Source organism: Ailuropoda melanoleuca, chromosome 5 (genome assembly GCF_002007445.2).
Source record: "Ailuropoda melanoleuca isolate Jingjing chromosome 5, ASM200744v2, whole genome shotgun sequence".
Lineage (NCBI taxonomy): Eukaryota > Metazoa > Chordata > Mammalia > Carnivora > Ursidae > Ailuropoda > Ailuropoda melanoleuca.
In genome coordinates, this window is record NC_048222.1 from 29,878,433 (window position 1) to 29,901,560 (window position 23,128).

Below are 23,128 nucleotides of genomic sequence, written 5' to 3' on the forward strand. Positions count from 1 at the left end.
TATTGATATGTCATTATTAACTGAAGTCTGTTAAGGTTCGCTCTGTGTTGTACAGTTCTGTTTTGAGAAAAGCTTAATGTATATACCCACCATTACGATATCATACAAGATAGTTTCACTGACCTAAAAATAGCCTGTGTTTCATCTATTCATTTCTCCTCCACACCCTCTGAGCCCCAGGCAACCGCTGATTAACTGTCTTTATTTTTTTGCCTCTACTGGAATGTTACGTAAAGTTAACCTTTGAATAACATGGGGGTTAGGGGTGCTTACAGTTGAAAATCCGTATATAATCTTTGTCTCCCCCAAAATTTAACTAATTGCTCACAGTTGACCGACCAAAAGCCTTACTGACAACATAAACATTTGATGAACTCATATTTTGTACATTATGTGTACTGTATACTGTATTATTACAATAAAGTAAGCTAGAGAAAATAAGTGTTAAGAAAATCATAAGAGAAAATACATTTATATTATTATACTGTATTTATATATATATGTGTGTGTGTGTATATATATATATATATATATATATATACACATCTGTGTATAAATGGACCTGCTCAGTTCAAACCCGTATTGTTCAAGGGTCAGCTGTAGTCGGAATCTTACTATATGTAGCCTTTCCAGACTGGCTTCTTTCACTTAGTAATACATATTTGAGTTTCCTCTATGTCTTTTAGGCTTGATAGCTCATTTCCTTTTATCACAGAATAATATTCCATTGTCTGGATGTAGCACAGCTTATCCATTCACCTACTGAAGGACATCTTGGTTGCTTCCAAGTTTTGGCAATTATGAATAAAGCTGGTATAAACACTCATGAGCAGGTTTTTTTTTTTTAAAGATTTTATTTATTTATTTGACAGAGATAGAGACAGCCAGCGAGAGAGGGAACACAAGCAGGGGGAGTGGGAGAGGAAGAAGCAGGCTCATAGCAGAGGAGCCCGATGTGGGGCTCGATCCCATAACGCCGGGATCACGCCCTGAGCCGAAGGCAGACGCTTAACTGCTGTGCCACCCAGGCGCCCCGTGAGCAGGTTTTTGTATGGACATACATTTTCAGCTCATTTGAGTACTTCAAGTGCAATTACTAGATCATATGGTAAGACTATATTTAGTTTCGTAAGAAATTGCCAAATTTATCTTTCAAAGTGGTTGTATCACTGCATTCCCACTGGCAATGAATAAGAATTTTGTTGCTGCATGTCCTCACCAACATTTGGTGTTTTGTTTCTGATTTTAGCCATTCCAATAGGTATGTAGTGCTGTTTAATTGTAGTTTAATTTGCAATTCCCTAATTCCTTAACTCAGCATGTGATGTTGAGTATCTTCATATGCTTCTTTACCATCTGTATATCTTCTTTGGTTAAGGTGTCTGTTCAGATCTTTTGCCCATTTTTAAGTTGCATTGTTTGTTTTCTTATTGTTGAGTTTTAAGAGTTACTTGTATGTTTTAGATACATGTCCTTTATCAGATACGTGTTTTGCAAAGATTTTCTTCCAGTCTGTGGCTTGTCTTTTCATTCTCTTAACAGCATTTTTCACAGAGCAGAAGTTTTCTATTTCAATGAAGTCCGACTTATCAATATTTTCCTTCATGGATCATGCTTTTGGTGTTGTGTCCATAGAGTCGTTGCTGAGCTGAAGCTTATCTATATTTTCTCCTGTTATCTTCTAGAATTTTTATAGTTTTGCATTTTACATTTAGGTCTACAATCCATTTTAAGTTAATTTTTAAAAAAAGATTTTATTTATTTATTCGAGAGAGAGAGAGAGCACGAGCACAAGCAGGGGTGGTTGGGAGGGACAGAGGGAGAAGGAGAAGCAGGCCCCCTGCTCAGCACACAGGCCTCCATCCCAGGACTCCAAGGTCATCCAGGACTCTGGGACCATGATCCAAGCTGAAGGCAGATGCTTAACCAACTGAGCCACCCAGGTGCCCCTAAATTAATTTTTATAAGAGAGGTAAGGTCTATGTCTAGATTCATTTTTTGCACGTGAATGTCTAGTTGTTGCAGCACCATTTGTTTTAAAGGCTGTCCTTTCTCCATGGAATTACCTTTGTTCCTTTGTCAAAGATTCATACATTTGTGTGGGATTATTTTTAGGCTCTTTGTCTGTTGATCTTTCGTCTTTTTTTTTTTTTTTTCTTTTTGCTAATACCACACCATCTTGATAACTGCAGTTTTAGTAAGTCCTGAAGTCGGATACTGTCAGTCCTTTCTCCCCTCAATGTTGTGTTAGCTATTCAGGGTCTTTTGCCTTTCCATATGAACCTTAGAATCAGTTTGTTGATATCCACAATATAACTTCCTGAAATTTTGATTGGGATTGTGTTGAATCTATAGGTCAGCTTGGTGAGAATTGATCTTAATAATATTGAATCTTCCTATTCATGAACATGGAATGCCTCTCTATTTAGATCTCTGGTTTCTTTTATCAGAGTTTTGTAGTTTTCATCATATAGATCTTGTTCATATTTTGTTAGATTCATACTAAAGTATTTCATTTTGAGGTGCTAATTAATGTAAATGGTGTTACATTTTTAATGTCAAACTTCAATTGTTCATTACTGGTATCTGGGAAAGCAATTGACTTGAGTTTTAGGAGGATTTTTTGTTGATTCTTCAGGATTTTGTACTTTATCTATTTTATTTCTTCCTTCCCAGTCTGCATATTTGAAAAAATTTTTTAAGTAATCTGTATCCCCAACGTGGGGCTCAAACTCATGACCCTGAGGTCAAGAGTTGCACATTCCTCTGACTGAGCCAGCCTGGTGCCCCCCAAACTGAATACTTTTTATTTCCTTTTTTTTTTTTTTTTAAGTAGGCTCCACACACAGCATGGAGCCCAACACAGAGCTTGAACTCAAGACCCTGCGATCAAGACCTGAGCTAAGATCAAGAGTCGAATGCTTAACCAACTGAGTCACCCAGACGCCCCTTTTTTTCCTTTTCTTACTGCATTAACTAGGATTTCCAGTATGACAATGAGTAGGTGTGGTGAGGGGGAGACATCTTTGTGTTGTTCTTGCTCTTAGGGGGAAAGCATCTAGTTTCTCATCATTAAGTATGATGTTAGCTATAGGTATATTTATTCTTTATCAAACTTAGGAAGCTCCTCTTCATTCCTAGTTTTCTGAGAATTTTTATCATGAGTGGGTGTTGGATTTCTGTCCAGTGCTTTTTCTGCCTATCTTGATATGATCATATGATTTTCCTTCTTTAGCCTGTTGACATGATAGACCACATTAGTTGATTTTCAAATGTTGAACCAGTCTTGTATACCTGGAGTAAATCCCATCCAGTCATGGTGTATAATTCTTTTCATGTGTTTTTATATTTGATTTGCTAGTCTTTTTTCAAATATTTTTGCATTTGTGCCATGAGAGAGAGTGGTGTATAATTTTCCTTTCCTGTAATATCTTTTTCTGGTTTTGGTATTAAGGTAGTACTGGCCTCCCAGAATGAGTTAGGAGGTGTTCCCTTTGCTTCTCTTTTCTGGAAGAGATCGCAGAGAATTAGTATCATTTCTTCTTTAAATGTTTGGTAGAATTCATCAGTGAAACCATCTGGGCGTGGTGCCTTGTGTTTTATAAGGTTATTAAGTTTTGTGTCAGTTTCTTTAATAGAATAAGCCCATTCAGGGGATCTATTTCTTCTTGTGTGAATTTTGATAAGAATTGGTCTATTTCTTTTTTTTTTAAGATTTATTTATTTATTTATTTATTGGAGAGAGAGAGAGCGAGTTTGCAAGCGGGGGGGGGGCAGCAGGAGAGGGAGAAGATCTCAAGCAGACTCCTTGATGAGTGCAGAGCCCTACACGGGGCTGGATTCCAGGATCCTGATCATGACCTGAGCTGAAATCAAGAGTCAGACACTTGACTGACTGAGCCTCACAGGCGCCCCAAGAATTCGTCTATTTCATGTCCGTTATCAAGTTTGTGGGTATAGAGTTGTTTATAATCTTTTATTATCCTATTAAAGTCCATGGGATCAGTAGTAATGACTCCTCTTTCATTTTTGATGTTAGTAATCATGTCTTCTCTTTTTTTCTTGGTTAGCCTGGCTAGACATTTATCAATTATATCGATCTTTCCAAAGAACCAGCTGGGAGGGTGGGATTTTTAGTTCATGTTACTGTTAAGAGCCATAATAAGTCTTGACTTTGAGTCAGTCTCTACATTTTTGCCAGTAATTGTTGTATATGTGTGTGCACAAGGGCATAAGTATTAGGATCTAATACAGAGATATCATTAGAACTTTTTAGGAGTCCATGGACTTTCATTAATAAGACTAAGGCTTTCATTATTAACAGAATGGTGGGTTAGAGAGAACAACTTTGCTTGCTGGCTCCCTATACTAGCTATATGTCATTGGGCAAGTGGCTTCACCTCTCTTTAGTTTTATGTACTATTCACCTCTCTGAGCATGTTAAAATTTGTAAAATGCAAGTTCTTATTTTACTGTTTAGAATGAAAAATAGAGCTAATACAAGGTTTCTAGTATGGTACCTAGTAGACTGTATTGCAGCTATTGTACTTCTTAAAGACAACATCTGTTAGACTCATTAAAGAATCTCTGGGTTTCTTCATACTCTAGGCCTTTAGGAGATGATAGGGCCATCCTCTTATTCATTGATACATGAAGCTGTATTTCTTCCCATACAGAGTTTTTGGTTGTTGTAAATGGCAGCCTCTTGACTTGTACATTTAAAATTTGAGAAGGAAAAAGCTGTTTGTTGGGCGCTTGGGTGGCTCAGTTGTTAAGCATCCGCCTTTGGCTCAGGGCATGATCCTGGGGTCCTGGGATCGAGCCCCGTTTCGGATTCCTCTGCTGGGAGCATGCTTCTTCCTCTCCCACTCCCCCTGCTTGTGTTCCCTCTCTCTCTGGCTGTCTCTCTCTCTCTCTTTCTCTCTCTCAAATAAATAAATAAAATCTTAAAAAAAAAAAGAAAAGAAAAGAAAAAGAAAAAGCTGTTTGTGGGCAAGCCCTCCAGTTTGGGAAACTATTTTCTAGCTTTCATGCTCAAGTCTCTCATTTCTGATTTGGTAGATACTATACACAGCATGGGGTTGCTTTTTCAGTCAGGTGTTTTGCCAAGGTTCTTAGTCATCCAGAGTGAGTGCTGATTTTTGGCCAGACTCCAAAGACAGGGTAGTAGGTGCTTTTTGGGAAAGCTAGGAAAGGAATTGGGCAAACAGCACAGATTTGGAAGGCTGATTAAATGCAGATCTCAGTAGAGTTCCTGAGACAGGCTCCGGGATTAAAATAGATCGAAACATAGTACAAATAGAGACAGAAAAGTGAGAAAACCTGGACTTAGTTAAAGCCAAAAGTTTTGTTATTGTTGTTTTGTTTTTAATTTTCCAAAGTAATGTGCCTTGTTCAGCTGTTTTCACTAACAGAATTTGCAACTAGGTGGCTACAGGGCTTACCAAATTATGGAGAAATGACTTTAAAAATTAGTTTAAACGGAAAAGCTTAACACAGCAAAATTCAATCTGAATAACCTGTAAGTATGTATTTTCAGAAATAATTGCCCTGTTTTCTTTAAGAATAGAATGTAATTTTTAGAAAGAAAACAATCTTCTTGGGGAAATTACCTTGGCTATATAGAAGGAAAGCGGAGAGGAGGTTACTAGTAAAATGATTCTGAGAAGGGGGTAGTTAGTTGTATCCTGACTCTCTTGGCTCAGGGTAAATGGTGGCACTTGAATAAGAAGTCTTGGCCATGGACTAGCTGCTGGGGGACCCACAGTTAGCCTCAGCCAGGAGATTACTTGCTGTGCATCAGCCCCCCCTCAGAACGCTCTAGCTTCCTCATGGACTTCACCTCACCTCCTTTCCTTTCGCCTGATCTCAAAGTACCATTCCATTCCTCACACCAGGATTTCCCCGTTAGCAGAATGACTCTGAGCCTTAACAATGAGGGTATTTAGCTGTGTGCTGGACTGAATGTTCAAGCCTCTTGCTAGGTCACCTCCTGAAGAGAAGTAAGGGGAGAAGGGCAGGGAGGGTGATGGAAGGGGAGAACTGAGGACAGGTGTCATATGAGGAAGGAAGGATGGTTCATCCTGGCAGGTGGTGTAGTAAAAACATGTCATAGGAAGACAGAAGGCTTCCAGTTCAGTCTGGTTCCACCTTTTACTAGCTGTTTCTTCTCAGTGTGGCTCAGTTTTCCCATCTCTAAAGTAAAAGTTTTGGGCAAGATGGTTTTAGGCCCTAAAGATTGAAAGAGGACTAAAACAAGCCCCTGCGCTTGAGGAGTTCGTATTCTGATGAAGGAAACAGGCTTGGTGTAAGCAAATAAAGAAATCAGAGTATTGTAGTGTTTTAAATAGAAGACTATAAAGAAAAGCCATGGATAAAGTTAATTCAGCCCAAAAAGTGTGATGACATTTCTCTGGGGCTTTGAAGGATGTTTGAGATTTCACAGAGATTAAAATAGGACGAATCAGAATAGCAAGCACAAAGACAGGTGGCACACAGCTGGCGCCCAGGGTGTGTACAGGAGTGTGGAGGGGGATGGAGCCGGAAAGGTAACTGGGGATTGCTTGGGAAGATCCTTATTGCATGGCAGGCTAGGAAGCTTTTCCTGGAGGCAAGAGAGAGCTATCAAAAGCTCTTGGGGAGGAATACCTGATTGTGTATGTATTTTAGAAAGTTAGTAGTGAAACATTGTAGAAAGTGTTTTTTTGGTTTTTGTCGACGGAGGGAGACTTCAGGCAGTCGAGATCATTTTGGAGGTTATTTCAGGAGTAAGTCAGCGACTTTGGAAATGGAGAGGAAGGGACAAATTTGTGAACTGTTTTAGGATGTGGAATATCTGGGATTTGGTCACCCCCAGTTGACTCACTCACCTCCCCTAACCTCACCATCACTTAAACTAGCGGTACATAACCATTATGGGCAATTCCTACAACGTCTTCTAAAATCCACTAGCCTTTGAAATCACTGACCCATTTGGTCCCCTCCCCTTGGGACTGGTACTGCCCTCATTTGGGCAAGCTTGTTCTTATCCTCTGTAATTGAAGAGCTCCGTTCAGAAGCAAATGGGAATAATTGATTTTGATCCTCCAGAGGCTGGAAAAAATCAAAGACCACAAGAGGTTTTTTAAAAAGGAGGCCAATTCCAGAAATAAATTTTCTCCATACTCCTTCTTAAAAGAACTCTTAAGAATCTTATAAACGGAAGCCCATGTCCCTGGAATAGATCTGGCTTCGCTTAAAAAAAAAAAAAAAGGAGGTGTGTGTGTCTCTGTGTGTGTGTGTTGTTAAAGATTGTTCTGACTGTTGTTAAAACAGTAAGGAAGACTTTATTTAAGACCACTGCCAGGGGAGAGAGTTGATGCGCCCCAGTGAATACAGCAAGGATAAGTAGGGATTTATAGCCAAGGAGCCCGGTGAGGGGTCAGGGGATGAAAAATTACTAAGAGGAGACAGCAGGGTAGGGGGATTCTTGCTAAACTGACCTAACAGGATTCTTACTAAAGGCAGGCTAAGGACTTAGACAGGTAAAGGTAGGGGATGAGGAATTTTATCAGATGAGGTGGGGTGCGGGTAGCTCTTGTTAAACTTGCTTAAATAGGATTCTTGCTAAAACTTGACTGAGCAGTCCAAAGACAGATGGGGACCAAAGTCAAGGCCTAGTTGAAAAGAGTACTCAGAGGAACCTGAGTGAAGTTTGGTCAAGGAGAGAGTTTTTGTCAGTGTGTGTGTGTGTGTGTGTGTGTGTATTTGTGTGTTTTATTATAAAAGTAATGCATGCCTCACCCCAGAACTCATCAGTCTTAATAGTTTGGTACTTAGCCTTCCATATAGAGCAGAGGCTTAGAAAAATACACCATTCCAACAGAAATGAGATCATACTCTCTGTACTGCTATACAGGTGCATTTCTCACTTCATATATCTTGCATGTTTTCTCATGTCAACACGTATATACTGACTGTTCTCGTTCTGTAGAATGCCTTGCCTCACGTGAGATATTGATGCCAAGCCCTTATATTTTAGATTCCAGTTTACGGTTTTTTTTTTTCACATACATTCTCCCATTTATTCCATAAAATAACCCTCTCAGGTTAGGGATAGGGCAAGTGACATCTCCATTTGACATAGAGGTTGGGTGATTTACTAGAGATTTTGCAGCTAATATGTGTCAAGTCCAAGCTTTACGGGTCAGTGTTATATGCGGAAAAAAAAAATCTTTAACTTTCAGCTTCCATGTTAGCCCCATTCATAATACTATTTTTGTTTGTGATACTTGGGGCATTTAGGAAATACATGTGGGGTATATAGGACCTGGAATCTGCTAATAAATTTCATTTGAGGTGTTCTTCCCTTTTGCATGTATTATTAACTTCTATATTGAAATTTTTTGTCATTTTAATTTCCTTAAAACAACAAAATAGTCACGTTGAATGCCTTAAGATTAAAAGAATTCAGTCAGTTTGTATCTTTCATTATAATGCTGTTACTTCCTATAGTTACTTAAGTAATGAAGTTTGTCACTAATTGGATTTCTGGAAATGTTAATGGGAATCTTTCAGTTAACTACCTCTACTCATTTCCCTCTGGGACCCATTTCCTACCTAGAACATGGTGCCTCTCTCTCTCCCAGCCCTGTTTTATTGATTTCTGTGACCCTGGCGAGAAAGGAAAAGAACAAGAAAGACTGAATGAGAAGTGGGGGATGTGAAGCAGGGCGGAAATGAGAGATTTGAGCTATGGGGGAGTCATCTTATTCAGGAATGAGAAAAACAGTGGGGGGAGAGCGGGGTTTGAGAAGTTGCATATAGCACAGTGGTTAAGATTTTGGAGTTAAAGCCAGTGTCACCCATTCCAGCTCTATACCCCTGGGTCAGTTATTCACCTCTCTACTTGTCAGTTTCCTAGTGTTCTCTTGTAGGGTTCTGGTGAGAAGTAAATAGTTATTTAATCTACTTAATTAAAGTATATTTGTGTCAAGGCAAACATTTAATGTAAGCTGTTGTTTCTAGGCCTTTTAGAGTCAAAAATTCTAAGAAATGGGTCTCAAAGTCTGGATGGAGTAAAGTGACCATATAATTTATTGTTCAGGCCAGGATGCTGTTAATAATTATTCTGGGGCAACAGATATAAGCCAGGATTTATGGTTTCTCTAAGGCAAAGGCATCTTTGTCTCCAAACATGACTGATTAAGGCACCTTGCCTTCCTGCCTCAGCCCAGTGAAGCCTCTGGACTTTGACAAGCCAGGGAGCTGATCATTCTTACAACATTCTTCAGACACACACACACACACACACACACACACACACACTCTCTCTCTCTCTCTCTCTCTCTCTCTCTCTCACTAAACAAGAGAAGAAACAGTGCTTTTTCTTTCTAGGTAACACGTTATCTTAGGATGGAATGAGTCTGCATGTATATTTAGTAAAATTTGTGCAGTATTTTTGACCTAAGAAATAACCTGACGGAGGATATTTGAGTTCTTCTAGTTTGTATAATCTAAAAATGACCGTACCTTTCTTTGACTAGCTAGGGCCCCTCCTGCCGTGAGGAGTGGATTTCTCTTCCTCTTTGAGCTTTCAGCGTGTGCCAGGTACCGTGCTTTCTTGGCAGTGCGGTGAGCATACGGTGGTAAACATGGTTATTTATATTCTAGTGAGAAAGACCATCAAATAGTGACAAATAGAAAACTCTGAACTGAAATCGTTGTAATGAGGGCAAAGTAAAAGAAGCTCTGTAAGTAGCCCATGAAGAGCCAGCCGAGCCTGGCCTGGGAAGGAAAGGGAGGAAAAGGAGAGCTTTTTGTTCAAGCTGGATAGAAATTGAAGAGGTAAGTTGGAATGGGGGGTTTGGGGAAGAGGCAGGAAGGAGCCTGGTCTTCCAGGACAGAAGACCCTGAGTGAAGAATGCAGAAAACTGGGAAGTGCCTGATTTTACAAGATTACCTTGGCTGCTGTGATCACACATTCTCCCTGCTGTCTGCAAAGCCCTGTGGTCCCTTTTCTTGCTAAAGGAATGCCATTCATCCCAGCCTTCCTCTGCGTTCCCTTAGTGTTTGCACAGTTCTTTTATAAACACTTAACACATCGCTTTATAATTGTTTGTCTCTGTGTCACTGAAGTTCTTTCGAGCAGGGACTTGGTCTTATTTATTGCAAGGTACCTAGACCAGCACCATGGCATTTTCCCTTCCTCCCTCTGTGCGCCAGGTGCTGTGTCGTTGCTGAGTGGGAAGGTGGCACGAGACCTGCACCATCCCTGCTGTCACGGAGCATGCAGGGTGATGGCTGTTTGTTTTGCTCAGTGACTGAACACATTGCCTGACTCACCAGTGAGAATCAGAATTTTGAACTCTGGAGGTCATTTTCCTGCAGTTCCTCAGTACCTTTTTTGCCGCTGTGTAACAGAAACAGTGTTAAGGAGCCACGCCCAGGTAAATTGAATCAAATAAAAGATAAGGGCCCCCAAAGTAATAGTGTAAACCATGGGGGAAATATGGCTTGTAAAAATGTGATTTATGCATCGGTCCTCATGAATATATTGTAGTAACAGCAGAGAACTGTAGTGGCCTTCACTTCATAGCAGCGTACCTCGTAGGTTGTCACGTCCGTGTCCACAGTGAAACAGCAGGTTCGCTGCGCCCCCTCACGCTGCTGCGCACATTACCCCTCCCTGCTGTAGGCTTGCCTTAGGTAGCAACGACTGAAAATAGCCATTCTTCCAGTGAATGTCCGCGCGTTCACAGTCTCCCTGTTCTCCAGCAACTTGCCGACACACATGTGTGTGGTGTTGGGTGTGTCCACACCAGTTACCGGCTAGAAGCAGAAGGGCCGAGAATCGAATGCTGTAGAGAGCAACTTTGGACATAACCAGTGTGTCTCTTCCAAACACTGTTGTCCTTGGCAGAAGGCAGGGGAGCACTGTTTGCTGGCTGTGTGGACCAAGGAGGCCATCCTTCCGAGTAGATTGTGTGAGTCGTTGTCAGCTATGAAGTTAAACGGGCGCATTGCCTTTCTGCTTGCGTTTCTCCTCTCGTGAGGAAATGAACCTTTCAAAGTCACTGCCTCTCATCATGCTCAAAACACAAAAACTCATGGCCCCAAAATGCCAGGGTTACCAGAACTATACATTTCCTAGCTGACAAGGGCTCGTCCAACCTGTCATGTAGTGTCAGAATCGTTTCCGACGTTCTTACCGGAAGGCCACTGATGCACACCTGAGTTCCTTTCCGGGACGGCAACCATTTCCAGCTCTTAGCTGTCTGTAGCTGCTTCATCCAGATTTTGGATGATTACACTTATGCTGCTTTTCTTGATTTTTAAGTTTTAGGCATCCTCTGTCAGTCTTTTGTTATGAAGAGGTTTTAGCTTTCTTGCACTCTGTCAGTCCACTGCCTCTTCATCCTCAAATAGTTCACGATTTTTAGTGATATCAGTATCTAATGTTTATGTTTATATTATTAAGGCTGTTAGTATTATTCACCTGCTAACCCGGTTAGTATACTACAATCTGATCTTTTTTTCCTGTACAGTGCATTAACTGCCTCTCTTGGTGGTTTTCTGAGTTTCCAGTGCTCAGCTCACTCTTAATTCCCAAACTACAACCATAATTTTGAAGCCCTTAAATGTTACTTTCCACATCCCAGGCAGACACATCCGTTGATCTCCTCAGTTTCGTTTTCTCCTGCAGGCAGGCCCGTGGAGCCCTGCGTCCTCCAGCCATGCATGAGGCTTGCTGCATGGCTGATCCTGGCCCCGTTTCCTGGATGCCTGTCTTCCTCTTTCTTGGTTTGCTCATTTATTTGGTAGAGCATATCCTCCAGTCGCTTCCTGATAAAAGGGTGTGTGGGAGGTAAAATTTGAGGCTCTGCATGTCTAAAAATACCTTTATTCTCTTTTCATACTTGACTGATAATTTGTCTGCTATAGAATTCTAGGTTGGAAATCACTTCACCTCTGAATTTTGAAAGCATTGCTCTTTTGTCTTATGGCTTCCAGAGCTGCTATTGAAAATTCTGATGCCACTCGATCCTTTGTGTGTGAACTTTTTTCTCCCTGGAAAATGTGTTCTCTTTATCCCATGACTTCTGAAATGTATTCTGAAATTTCACAGTGTGCCTTGGGGATGGGTCTTTTTAAAAATTATTCATTGTACTGAGCATAGGATGGACTCTTTCAACTGGAAGTTCATATCCTTCAGTTCTAGGAAAATCTCTCAAGTTGTTCTTTGATAATATTCTCCTCTCTGCTTTTTCTCTTTTCTTTGGAACTCTAGGTCTTCTAATCTGCTTATCTTTTCTCTTGTATTTCCCATCCTTTTCTTCGGTTACACTTTCTTCGATATTTACTCAGGTTTATCTTCTAGCTCTTTGATTGTGTTTTTATTTCTACTATCATTTTTTAATTTCCAAAACGTTTACACTGATTGTTGCAGTTTTTTTTCTAATCCTGTGTTTGTGTGACAATAGTTTGTTGTTGCTGCTGTTGTTTTGGGTTGAGATTTTATTTGGTTTTCTGTTTCTGTTCTTTGAGTCCCTTTATTCTGTTTTGTGCTCTGTCATTTCACGTTGAACACCTTCCTCAAATGTGTGGTCCTCTTTGGTTGTCATTTTCATTTAAGAGCGAGTCACTGTAGAGCCAGTTGCATCGTCTGGATAGAGGTGGGAAGAACTTGGCAAGGATGGCTTTTATATCATGTAGGGTGATTGGGCAGAAACCTACCTACTTTGATGGGGAATCCTCCCAAGTCAGGATCTATTGCATTGTTCCATGGAGTCCTTGGTCCAACCTTCTGTTTGGCGGTGGGGGTAGGGCTGCCAGCATTTTGGGAGCAGAGCTGAGATCATGTCCTTCAGGATGTAGACTTCCTTTTAGGGCTTCTGTTTCCAGTACAGTGCCTCTCTCTGCCTTCTGCTGTTCCTGATACCCCCAAGGCTGGAGCCCATCTAATTCAGTTTCTTCACAGAATAGATCTACCTTCTCCTGCCTGGATACAAGGAGTAATTGTCTACTGGCTGCCCTAGATGGGACCAGAGATTTAGTGGTCTAACGCCTCCTTATAAACAGAATTTGTATCAAGTTCTTGTTTTCAACCCCTCCTTATCCCTGGTCTCGAGTACCACCTGGTACCTCTAATCCCTGAGCCTTCCCAGGGTATGTATGTGTGAAGGCCAAAAAGGCATCCCCTTGTATGGCCACAGGGATTCACTTTCTCAGTTCTGCTAACTACTCTTAATTTTCCAAAAATTGTTGACTTTTTATGTTCACTGTTCTCATTCTCCTGGTCCTCGTTTGCTTTTACTTGCATTTTTTTTTTAAAGATTTTATTTATTTATTTGACAGAGACAGCCAGCGAGAGAGGGAACACAGGCAGGGGGAGTGGGAGAGGAAGAAGCAGGCTCCCAGCGGAAGAGCCTGACGTGGGGCTCGATCCCAGAATGCTGGGATCACGCCCTGAGCCAAAAGCAGATGCTTAACAACTGTGCCACCCAGGCGCCCCTACTTGCATTTTAATGGGGTTCAGGGATGAGCAGAATTAAAATACATGTTTAGTTTTTCCCAGTTAACTTGATTTTAGGGGAGGTTACACTGTTTTGGAGGTTTTGTGTCTAATTGTTTCATGTTGGTAAGTTTTGTCTTTTTCCAAAGATCACAAGCTTCTTTGACAATGGGAATGGTTTCATGGTCTCCTTGTTATCTCTTCTTTTAAACCTCAACAGTTAATTATGTAGAAGGCATTTTAGTAAGGATGTGTCTGATTTGTTTGAGTAAGATGAAGTCTTTTTAAAATTAGACTGGCTTTGGGTAATGTTTCATTGTGTTGGAAAACTGCCAGCCCCTCCTGAGATTCAGAGAGAAATCTGCCTTTGCTAGGTAACTCAAAGAGGAAAACAACAAAGGCCTTTGGCAGAAAAAGGCTGTTTAGACCTTAATGATTTCATGAAACTGGATGGAAAACTGTTCAGAACCTCTCTTACCCCTCGTGTGTATTGCCATTGCTCTCTCTTCATAGAGCCAGTGCTAGAGAAGGCCCTTTCCTGACTTGGTGCTCTGAGAGTCTTTGACCTCCTGAGAATCAATGCAGGAGGAGACCCACAGGGCTTCAAGTTGTTTTCTCTCAGCAGTTGAGTTCAAGATCCTGGAGAATCTGGAAAAAACATACACTAGCAGTCAGACATGGGATTTTGTTTCAGTGCCGCGTGAATTAGCTGTATGACGATCAGCAAGTCATTTGAACTTCAGTTTTCCTACCTATAAGATGGAAGCAGCACTGTGTACTTTCCTGCTCCATAATATGGTTGTAGGGGTCAAATATGGGGAACGCACATGCATGTGAACACTTGAACATTATCATTTTAAACTATGTAACCAACATAGGGCGTTCTAGACCCTCATATGCACCTGCTAACTGGACTTCTACACGTGGGAGTCCACATTCATTTCAGCCCTAACTAATCCAATACAAAACTTTCTCTCCTGGGGCGCCTGGGTAGCACAGTCGTTAAAGCGACTGCCTTCGGCTCAGGGCGTGATCCCGAGGTTCCGGGATCGAGTCCCACATTGGGCTCCTCGGCTGGGAGCCTGCTTCTTCCTCTCCCTCTCCCCTGCTGTGTTCCCTCTCTCGCTGGCTGTCTCTCTGTCACATAAATGAATAAAATCTTTAAAAAAAAAAAAACCCTTCTCCCCTTCCCCTCTTTTTCTCCCCTACCTCACAACATCACCATCACTAAACAGATCAACCCTGGTTTTCCTCCTGAATTTACTCTCATTGTCCACTGAATTTTTCACTTCTCACCCACCCTTATGCCCCCACCGTGATTTAGTCACCAGATCCTGTCTTTTCCATTGATTCAGTCTCTTTTCCTCTGTCCTCCTTACGACTGGCTTCATTCAGGTCCTTACTTCATTCCTGAATTGCTGACTTCCAGCCAGGCTCACTGGATCTAGTCACACACCTCTTGCTCTCCATCATTGCACGACTGCTTAGCATAATGATTTTTTTTTTCCAACTCTGAAATATATCAGGCCATCACAACAGCATAGTGAATAACCAGTCAGCCATCTAGGCTCCCATCTCCTAGCTGTCAACAGAAGGATTTCTCTAAAACATACGTCTGATTATCCCCCACTCAGAACTTCAGTAGTTTCCAAGACCCTTCATGGTTTGGCTCTGCCTACCTCTCCTTGCTTGCATCCACCGTCCTTTCACTTGTGTGCTCTGGCCAGTCACAGCTACTTGCATGTGCCCCAATTTGCTGGGACGACTTGGGTGGACTTAGGTGAATTTGGGTGTTTGCTCTTTGTTTCTTCTGTCTGGCGGATTCCTTCTCAGCTTTAAGGGTCTGCCCAAGTATCTCCCCTTCTGCAAAACCTCCCGTATTTCCATTTCCCTATAAGCTACCCTTTGCATACTTCCTTCACAGAATGTCACACACTATTCGGTATTGTCATTTGTTTACTTGTCTGACTTCCCCTCTCTACTCAAGGGTGGAGACTGTGTAGCACCCTGGCATATGGAAGGTAATGCATAAACATTTATTGAATTGAACTGGATTGGACACTCTACCGGCCCATTGAGATGCCATTACTTGTCTGTGTCAAGTAAGCAGTTAAGTAGCTGGGCGACCACATGAAGCAAGCTGACTGCTAGCAGAGAGCCACTTTAGGGTATCATTGGGTCCTGAAATCAGATTCCATAGAGTAGTCACAGGTGAAAATGGGCTGGGCACTTTGGTTCTAACTTAGGGTTCTTCTGTCTCTGTGTTTTATGGACAGACATCTCAAATGCAGTATTCTTCTTTGTCCCATCAAGAGATTGTTGCCATTTTTAATGGATACAGGTGTAGCAAGTCTGTTACTGCATAGAGACCATGTCTTTTTTTTTTTTAAGATTTTATTTATTTATTTGACAGAGATAGAGACAACCAGCGAGAGAGGGAACACAAGCAGGGGGAGTGGGAGAGGAAGAAGCAGGCTCACAGCGGAGGAGCCTGATGTGGGGCTCGATCCCATAATGCCGGGATCATGCCCTGAGCCGAAGGCAGATGCTTTAACGACTGCGCCACCCAGGCGCCCCTAGAGACCATGTCTTGTTTAAGTAGCTGGTTACTTAAAAACCCAGTGTTAAAGTTGCATACTGGTGGCCCTAAGCCAATTGCCTGCTTGGTGCTGTGCTCTTGGAAACGAAGGATTTCCGTAAAGAGCTTAAAATATATGGTGTGGATGAGCAGCATAAAGAATTCACAGTGGTTCAAGGTCAAATATGATAAATGTGGTGGTGAAGGTGCCATAGGTGATCTGGAAAATCTGAGACAGGTGAGATTAGTATCAGCCCGTGCAGTCAGGAAAGGTGCCATGGACCAGCGCACATTTAAACCAGGCCACTTTCTGTGGTGGCTCGAATAAGTGTCTCTGTGTGTTTTCTGCTGTTCTTACTTGGTTTCACAGAGACTTGAGCAGTTTTACCTCAGGTTTTTGCCTGAGTTTTGCTGGGTCTGAAGAGTGATAGGTAGATGTAAATATGGGTGTTGTCAATGGACCTTTTAATTCAGATGGAAGGAACCCTGATTCCCTTTTAGAGATTTAGTGTCTGATCATCGTGGTTTGGACTTTAGACTCTGTGCCCCTTCTTCTTGCTCAGAGAGTGCTCCCCCTCTCCTTGCTCCATTGTGGACTTTGTGTCTTTCGCCAGAGCCTGACCTCTAGTAGATGCTTATGGACGCTCTCTGACCTCAGCTCCCCTGGGTGGCCTCCGTAAGCCTGCTCCCTGCAGGCAGAGCCCCCGGCTCCTCCTTGCTTTCCAGCCGCATGTCAAGTCTGCTCCTGGTCAGGCTGTTTGCACCTGATGCTCTCTCTACCTGTCCTCCTCAGACACCCACACTGCTCCTTCCTTCACTTCATTCACATCTCTTCTCCGGGGTCACCTTCTTAAAGAGGTCTTTCCTGAGTACCTTATTTGAAGTGTCATCCTGTCACATTTTATTCTCTTATTTCGCTTGATTTATTTCCTTTGTTTCTTTATGGCACTTACCATTACTTGCCACCATATTTTTATTTATTTGTTTATTTGGTCACTCTCCCTCCCTCCAGATTCAAGATCTAGGAAGGCAGAGACTTTGTCTTTTCCCATTTGCATTTCCAGGCCCTGGATCAGTGCCTGGCACATAGAGGGCAAACTTCACTTATCCATTGAATCCATGCACAAGTAGCCCCATGAGCAGGCCTTCAGTGAGCACCTGTCCCACTGTAGAGTGGCTGTGTCTGGATGACTGGCCTGTTCTTCATCACTGCCTCCAGATCTAGCTCGCTACCTGCTGTGGACCAATGTGTAGTCAGTTTGTAAATGGATGGAGAGAGGCCTTTGAGGTGGGACTCAAAAGCCACAGGTTCTCATCAGTCCTCTTCTTCCTTGCCCTGTCAGTGTCTTTAGATGCCATCTTCGAAGGTAGGTGCTTCTAGTCCCAGACAGCCAGGCTTGCTGTGCGCTGGCATCACCTCCGTGCGGTTGGGTTGCTGTGACGTGTCCTAGGCTTCTTAACACTAATGCTATTAAACTGGTTCCAGCCATTTAGTTCTCGTTTCTATGAGCCATAGAAGCCCTGGGGAGCCCATCACAGTGGAATTTGCAGATGCCGAGCAAGATTTGAAGGATTCAGTGACTTGTCCTACAACTGACAAGTGGCAGAGGCAGCTAACTAGAGCCTCAGCTCTTAACCTGGGTTCTGTAGTTGCTTCACGCGGGATTGCTGGGACTCCTCTGAGACCCGTCAAGGGTGGTATGAGGGTTTGTTCTATGAGTCGAGGGCAGCAATTACATTTCTGTACAGTCTGTATAGGTTAGACCTGGTTTAAGAATCTCCGGGACTGTTTTCCTTCCCTCTGGTTTTCTTGGCGGGTTGTATTTTGCTTTTGTTTGTTGGTGAGCAGCCCTTTGGGATTTACTGTCTTACAAAAACCTAATAGGACAGCTGTGATAGAGAGGAAGACCCAGATTGTAAATAGCTCTTTTCTTGGGCTGCCAAAAAGGAAGAAACTTGGGTGGAGGGGGATATTACTACCATCCTGTGTGAAGCGAAAATTCTAAGCAGAGAGATTCAGTTCTCTGTTTTCATTTAGGTGTTATTTAATACATTCCCCATTCCTCCAAATTTCTAGACGGGCATTCAGAGGAAATGCTAGTTAGAGAAAAAGCCGGGGAGTGAGGGAAGCCCTTACTGGTTGGAAATGTTGCAGCTTTATGCGGGAAGTCCTTGTCTTTCTTCCTTGTCCTTTCAAATTGTTCTGAGGGAGTTTTAGTGCTGGTAAAGGATATCCAAGCTTAATCACCTCTAGACCAGAGACGTGGAGATAAAAGAGAGTGAAAGAAGGCTTGCTCAGTCCTGCCTTTTTTTTTTTTTTTCTTTTTTAAGCAAGGGGGGTTTAAGTCTTAGTTTTCAGGTTACTTTGGGGCCTGGATTGAGGTCATTGAGGAGCTAACAGATTCCTAATGGAGTCCTCAGGACTGCCTGACCCATTACTGGTATTTTCTTTCTCCCAGCTCCTGTTGGTTTATTCCGGTCATCTTGCTGTGGGATTATTATTCCAGCCGTGTACTACTGCAGCTTTACCTCTTGTCATCCCGGTTAGATCATAAAGTCCTTGTTCAGCCAAATGCCGAGAGCCCTATAAGTGGGAGTTTGGATTCTGCCACTGATTTGGGGCCAGTAATTTGTTTTTTGATTCTTAGTGTCACCTATTTTTTAATAGAATGACGATGTTTTATCTGGTGGGTCAGTTTGAAAATGAGTATGAAAACTGTACCTCCTAGGTTTTCCAGACCCATTTCACTTTCTGTCATTCTCACCATGGCCAGGCATAGGTATCTAATTTTTTACTTAGAAAATGAAGTTATCGTACACATGTGACAGATATAATTGCTTTTAACTATTTGTTTGGAAGGTGCTGTAGGAATCCAAGCTCAGTGGGGGATGGGGATGCCAGGACATACCTCAGGCTCCTGACCCTGTCACCAGCATCCTTAATTGACAATGTATGAATGACCTGGGTACCAAAGCATGCCTGTCTTCTCTTTTCACTTAAAATTTATCGTAAGGTTTTAAACCTAAAGTAGACAAGCTCATTAAAGTGGCTCAGGTCACACGTATACAACCATATATTATTAACAGTTTGATGTTTTTCTTGGTTTTCTTTTCCCTGTGCACAGGTTCTTTCCCCTCTTTCTTTTAAAAAATTATTATAAAAATACCTGAATGCATTCTCATTGTGTTTCAAACAGTGTGGTAGAATACAGAGCAGAACATGAGAGTCCCTCTTCACCATCTGTAGTGTCCCCCAACACACATTTTCTTTCCCAGAGGTAACCACTGGCAACACTTGGCGAGCGCTCTTCCCATCACCATCCACTGCGTGTGCGTGTACATGTACATACGCACTTCTAAAGCAAGGGCTCCTGTTTTGTGTGCTACACAATGACTGCTTTTTTTCACTTACCCATAACACGGTATGTCTTGGGAAATCTTTCTGTGTCAGGACACATAGGTCCAGCTTGTTTTCTTTCCTTTGTGGTGGTGGTGGTTATTAATGGTTATGTAATAATTCATTGTATGGGCATACCTGGTATTTAACTGCCCACCTGTTGGTGGACATGAAGTGTTTAATTTTTGCTCTCACAGTGAAGCAGTCCTGTACAAGCATGTATCTTTGTGCATGTGTACAAGTGTTTCTGTTGAATAGTTGCCAGGAAGTGGAAATGCTGGCTCAAAGTGAATGCCTATTTTTGGTTTGGTGGATGCTGCCAAATTGTCTTCCCAGAGGAATTCACCAATTCAAAGTCCTACCAGTGGTATATAAGAGTGCTTGTTTTCCTGATCTTTGTAAATACTTTGTTATTCTCATTTTTGTCAGTCTGGTTGGTGAAAAGTAGTATGTGATTATTTTATTTTTTAAAATTATATTTTTAAATAATCTCTACACCCAATGTGGGGCTCAAATTCACAACCCTGAGATCAAGAGTCACATGCTCCACTGGCTGAGCCAGCCAGGTGCCCCTAAACAACCACTTTTTTTTTTTTGAAGATTTTATTTATTTATTTGTCAGAGCACAAGCAGAGGGAGCAGCAGGCAGAGGGAGAAGCAGACTCCCCGCTGAGGAAGGAGCCCGATGTGGGACTCAATCCCAGGACTCTGGGATTATGACCTGAGCCGAAGGCAGATGCTTAACCGACTGAGCCACCCAAGCGACCCTGAACAACTATTTTTTTTTTTTAAGGAAAAAATAAGACACTTCCTTTACATGTTACCTCTTACCAACTGCCAGCAGTAGAGGCATTCTCATTAAAAGCAAGGACAGAACAAGACTGCCTTCTACTACTTAATATTATTTTGGAAGCTCTGGCCAAGGGGTGTCTGCATGGCTCAGTCAGTTGAGTGTCTGACTCCTGATTTCAGCTCGGGTCAAGATCTCAGGGTCATGAGATCAAGCCCTGCATCGGGCTCTGCGCTGAGTATGGAGCCCGCCTAAGAGTCTCTCTCTCTCTCCCCCTCTCTCTCTCTCTGTTAAAAAGAAGCAGCAGCAGCTCTGGCCAGTGCAGTAAGGTGTGAAATAGGAGTAAGAGGTTTGAGGATTAAGTTAGATGACACTTCAGCCTTCCTAGAACAGTATTTCTGATTCAAATAAAGCCCTGAAATTCTAGATCTTGTTATTTTTTTTTTTTTAAGCAATAAGACATTCAGAAAGGAAAGACCCATTGCCTCTTAGATCTTAATACATGTGTCCTGGTGCTTTAATTAATGTGGGTTCTTTCGTCTTGGTTCTTGCTGGTTAAATCATCCAGATTATCTGTAAGTCTCTTAAGTCTTCAGTCACCAGTGTAGAGGTGGGTGTTCAATACCTGTGACTGGCTGAATGGTTGGTTCGGTGACATTTTTGATGACCTTTCAATGAACTGTTCTTACAATCCTGGAAATATTTAGAGGCATGAGTCCCAGACTGAGTGATAATGTAATTAAAAATGAGAAGGGTACATGGGGCGCCTGGCTGGTTCCATCAGTAGAACATGCAGCTCTTGCTCTTGGGGTTGTGGGTTTGAGCCCCACGTTGGGAGTAGAGTTTACTTAAGAAAAAATACACACAAAAAAATATAACACTTCAATGGCTTATCATAGAGCAGAGTTCAAAACATAGGCCTGAAGAGAAAGATAAATTCAATTAAAAAAATTTAAAATAAAAACCAAAAAGATGAGAAGGTACAGAAGAGCGAGCTCTTAAATGATGACACTGTTATCTTGACACCTGACTCCCTGTTCAGCAAACGACTGTGTGTTGTTGGTGTTGTGCATTTCTGTAGTAAATAGCTGCTGTCCTTTATCAGGAGTCATGTGGACGTAACTAGTTTGGTTAAACACCGTAGAGAATTCTTTTCTAAGCGGTTAACTGGCTCTAAATTTGGTTTGTGACTTCAGTCTTCTTTTTTCTTTTTTTCCCCCCTCTATAGCATCTGGAGAGGGCCCAATGTGAACTGTGTTGACAGTACCGGCTATACACCTCTACACCATGCTGCTTTGAATGGCCATAAGTAAGTATTAATGTGCTGTATTCCTGCCCTGTCCTCCATAACCCAGACCTTTGGATTGTCTTCTTGTGTTTCTGTAGAGGATTACTAAGCAGTAGTGTTGAGGAATAGGGAACAACAAACTGAACTCAGTCCACCCAGAGTTCCTGAGTCTCTCGTTAGTGTATAATTTAATCACCCTTCCCTACTCCACCCCCCAAAAAACTTCAACCAAAGGTTAAGTTTTACCTTTTCTTCTGTTCGTCCTTTCCTGTTTTGAAATGGTGCAGTGCCACACGTGATCTGCACATGAAGGTCACATTGGGGGCAGCCAGATCGTAAAGGGGCTCGACAATCTCTTAGGTAACCAGCACCTTTGTAACCTGAAAATAGATCGAGTGGTCCTAAGAAACTTCCCTTCTGTTAAAGTAGTTATTTATTTACTCTTTTTGCTTGCTGTTCTTCCTCATACAGTTAGCCTTGTAGACAACAAGAGCCCTTTCTAAGGGGAAAAATACATAAATCATATGGCCTGTTTAATTCTCTTAGGTATTGGTTAGTAGTTTTTAGGTGGGATTTGTGCAGGAAGTTTTCTGGAGAAGCTGTGCTTTGGGGGGAGTGTGAGAGAAGATGACATAGGTTTAAAAGATTTGGCAGCCTTTTCCAGAGGGTGCTGCCCTCCGTGTGAGAGAGACTGTGATGGCTCAGCCCGGGGGCAGGCACGGTCTTGGGGTACAGTGAGTAGATTTGGCAGGATGTGGAAGAATGGAAACCAGAGTGGAGCAGCACAGAGGGTGGTAAGGAGAGTTCGAGACATCATGCTCTAGGAGAAAAGAAGTAGAAGTTTAGTTTTCATGAGGAGGGATTGTTGGAACCATTTTCGATTTTGCTGAGCAAGAAGCAGGGCCCTCACCACCTTGTGATGTCCAGTATCACTTGTGCGGTAATTGGCCCAGCCTGATGGGCTCTAATGTGCCAAAAAGAGGTGATAATTGTTTCCTTCTACATTAAACTTTCCTGAAATATATTGAATGTGATCCTTGTGTCTTTTCTGTGGCCATCTTAGACCAAGCTAACACGGACTCTGTGGAGACCCCTCCCCCCATCAGTAGGGGGCTAACCTGAATTAAAGTAGACTGAAATGGCTGCAGCTCGTTAGCCAAGTTTATCTCCAGATGCTGTTTTTATTTACAGTGGGGATTTTCTTTAACCTCATGTGCATGGGGTTAATTATACATTTGTATCTGCTTAATTAGCAGTGTCACCAAGAAGAAAGCCAAGCCCTTCTTTCTGGATGTATCAAATGATACCATATGTGTCTGGCTTATGTTTGCAGCAACTTTAATTCTGCTCTGCCTGTCTGCTTTTAGCTCCCACATCACTAAATGCTCTGAATAATGTGGTGAATAATGATATTTGTCTTGCATGACTACTTTTATGTAAATTTTATCCCCGAATGGTGTTTAAACATCACAAACAAGGAAACATTGCAAGGTTTAGACAAGAGAACCAGACATTTTCACAATAATGGAGTATAGATGGATTGTCTAGAAAGCCTAGAGAAATGGCGAGGTGATGAGTCAATG

The 23,128-nt window shown here is 42.1% G+C and overlaps 1 protein-coding gene across 7 annotated transcripts in view; it reads left to right on the plus strand.

The window, feature by feature from the left end:
- Positions 1-23,128, plus strand: part of ANKS1A (ankyrin repeat and sterile alpha motif domain containing 1A) — a 176,425-nt gene that overhangs the window by 50,087 nt on the left and 103,210 nt on the right. For all 7 annotated transcript variants that reach the window (XM_034660577.1, XM_034660576.1, XM_034660579.1 and 4 more), the window contains exon 2: positions 21,486-21,566. In XM_034660577.1, the coding sequence (XP_034516468.1) occupies positions 21,486-21,566 (81 nt within the window). The remainder of the gene's footprint in view (positions 1-21,485; positions 21,567-23,128) is intronic.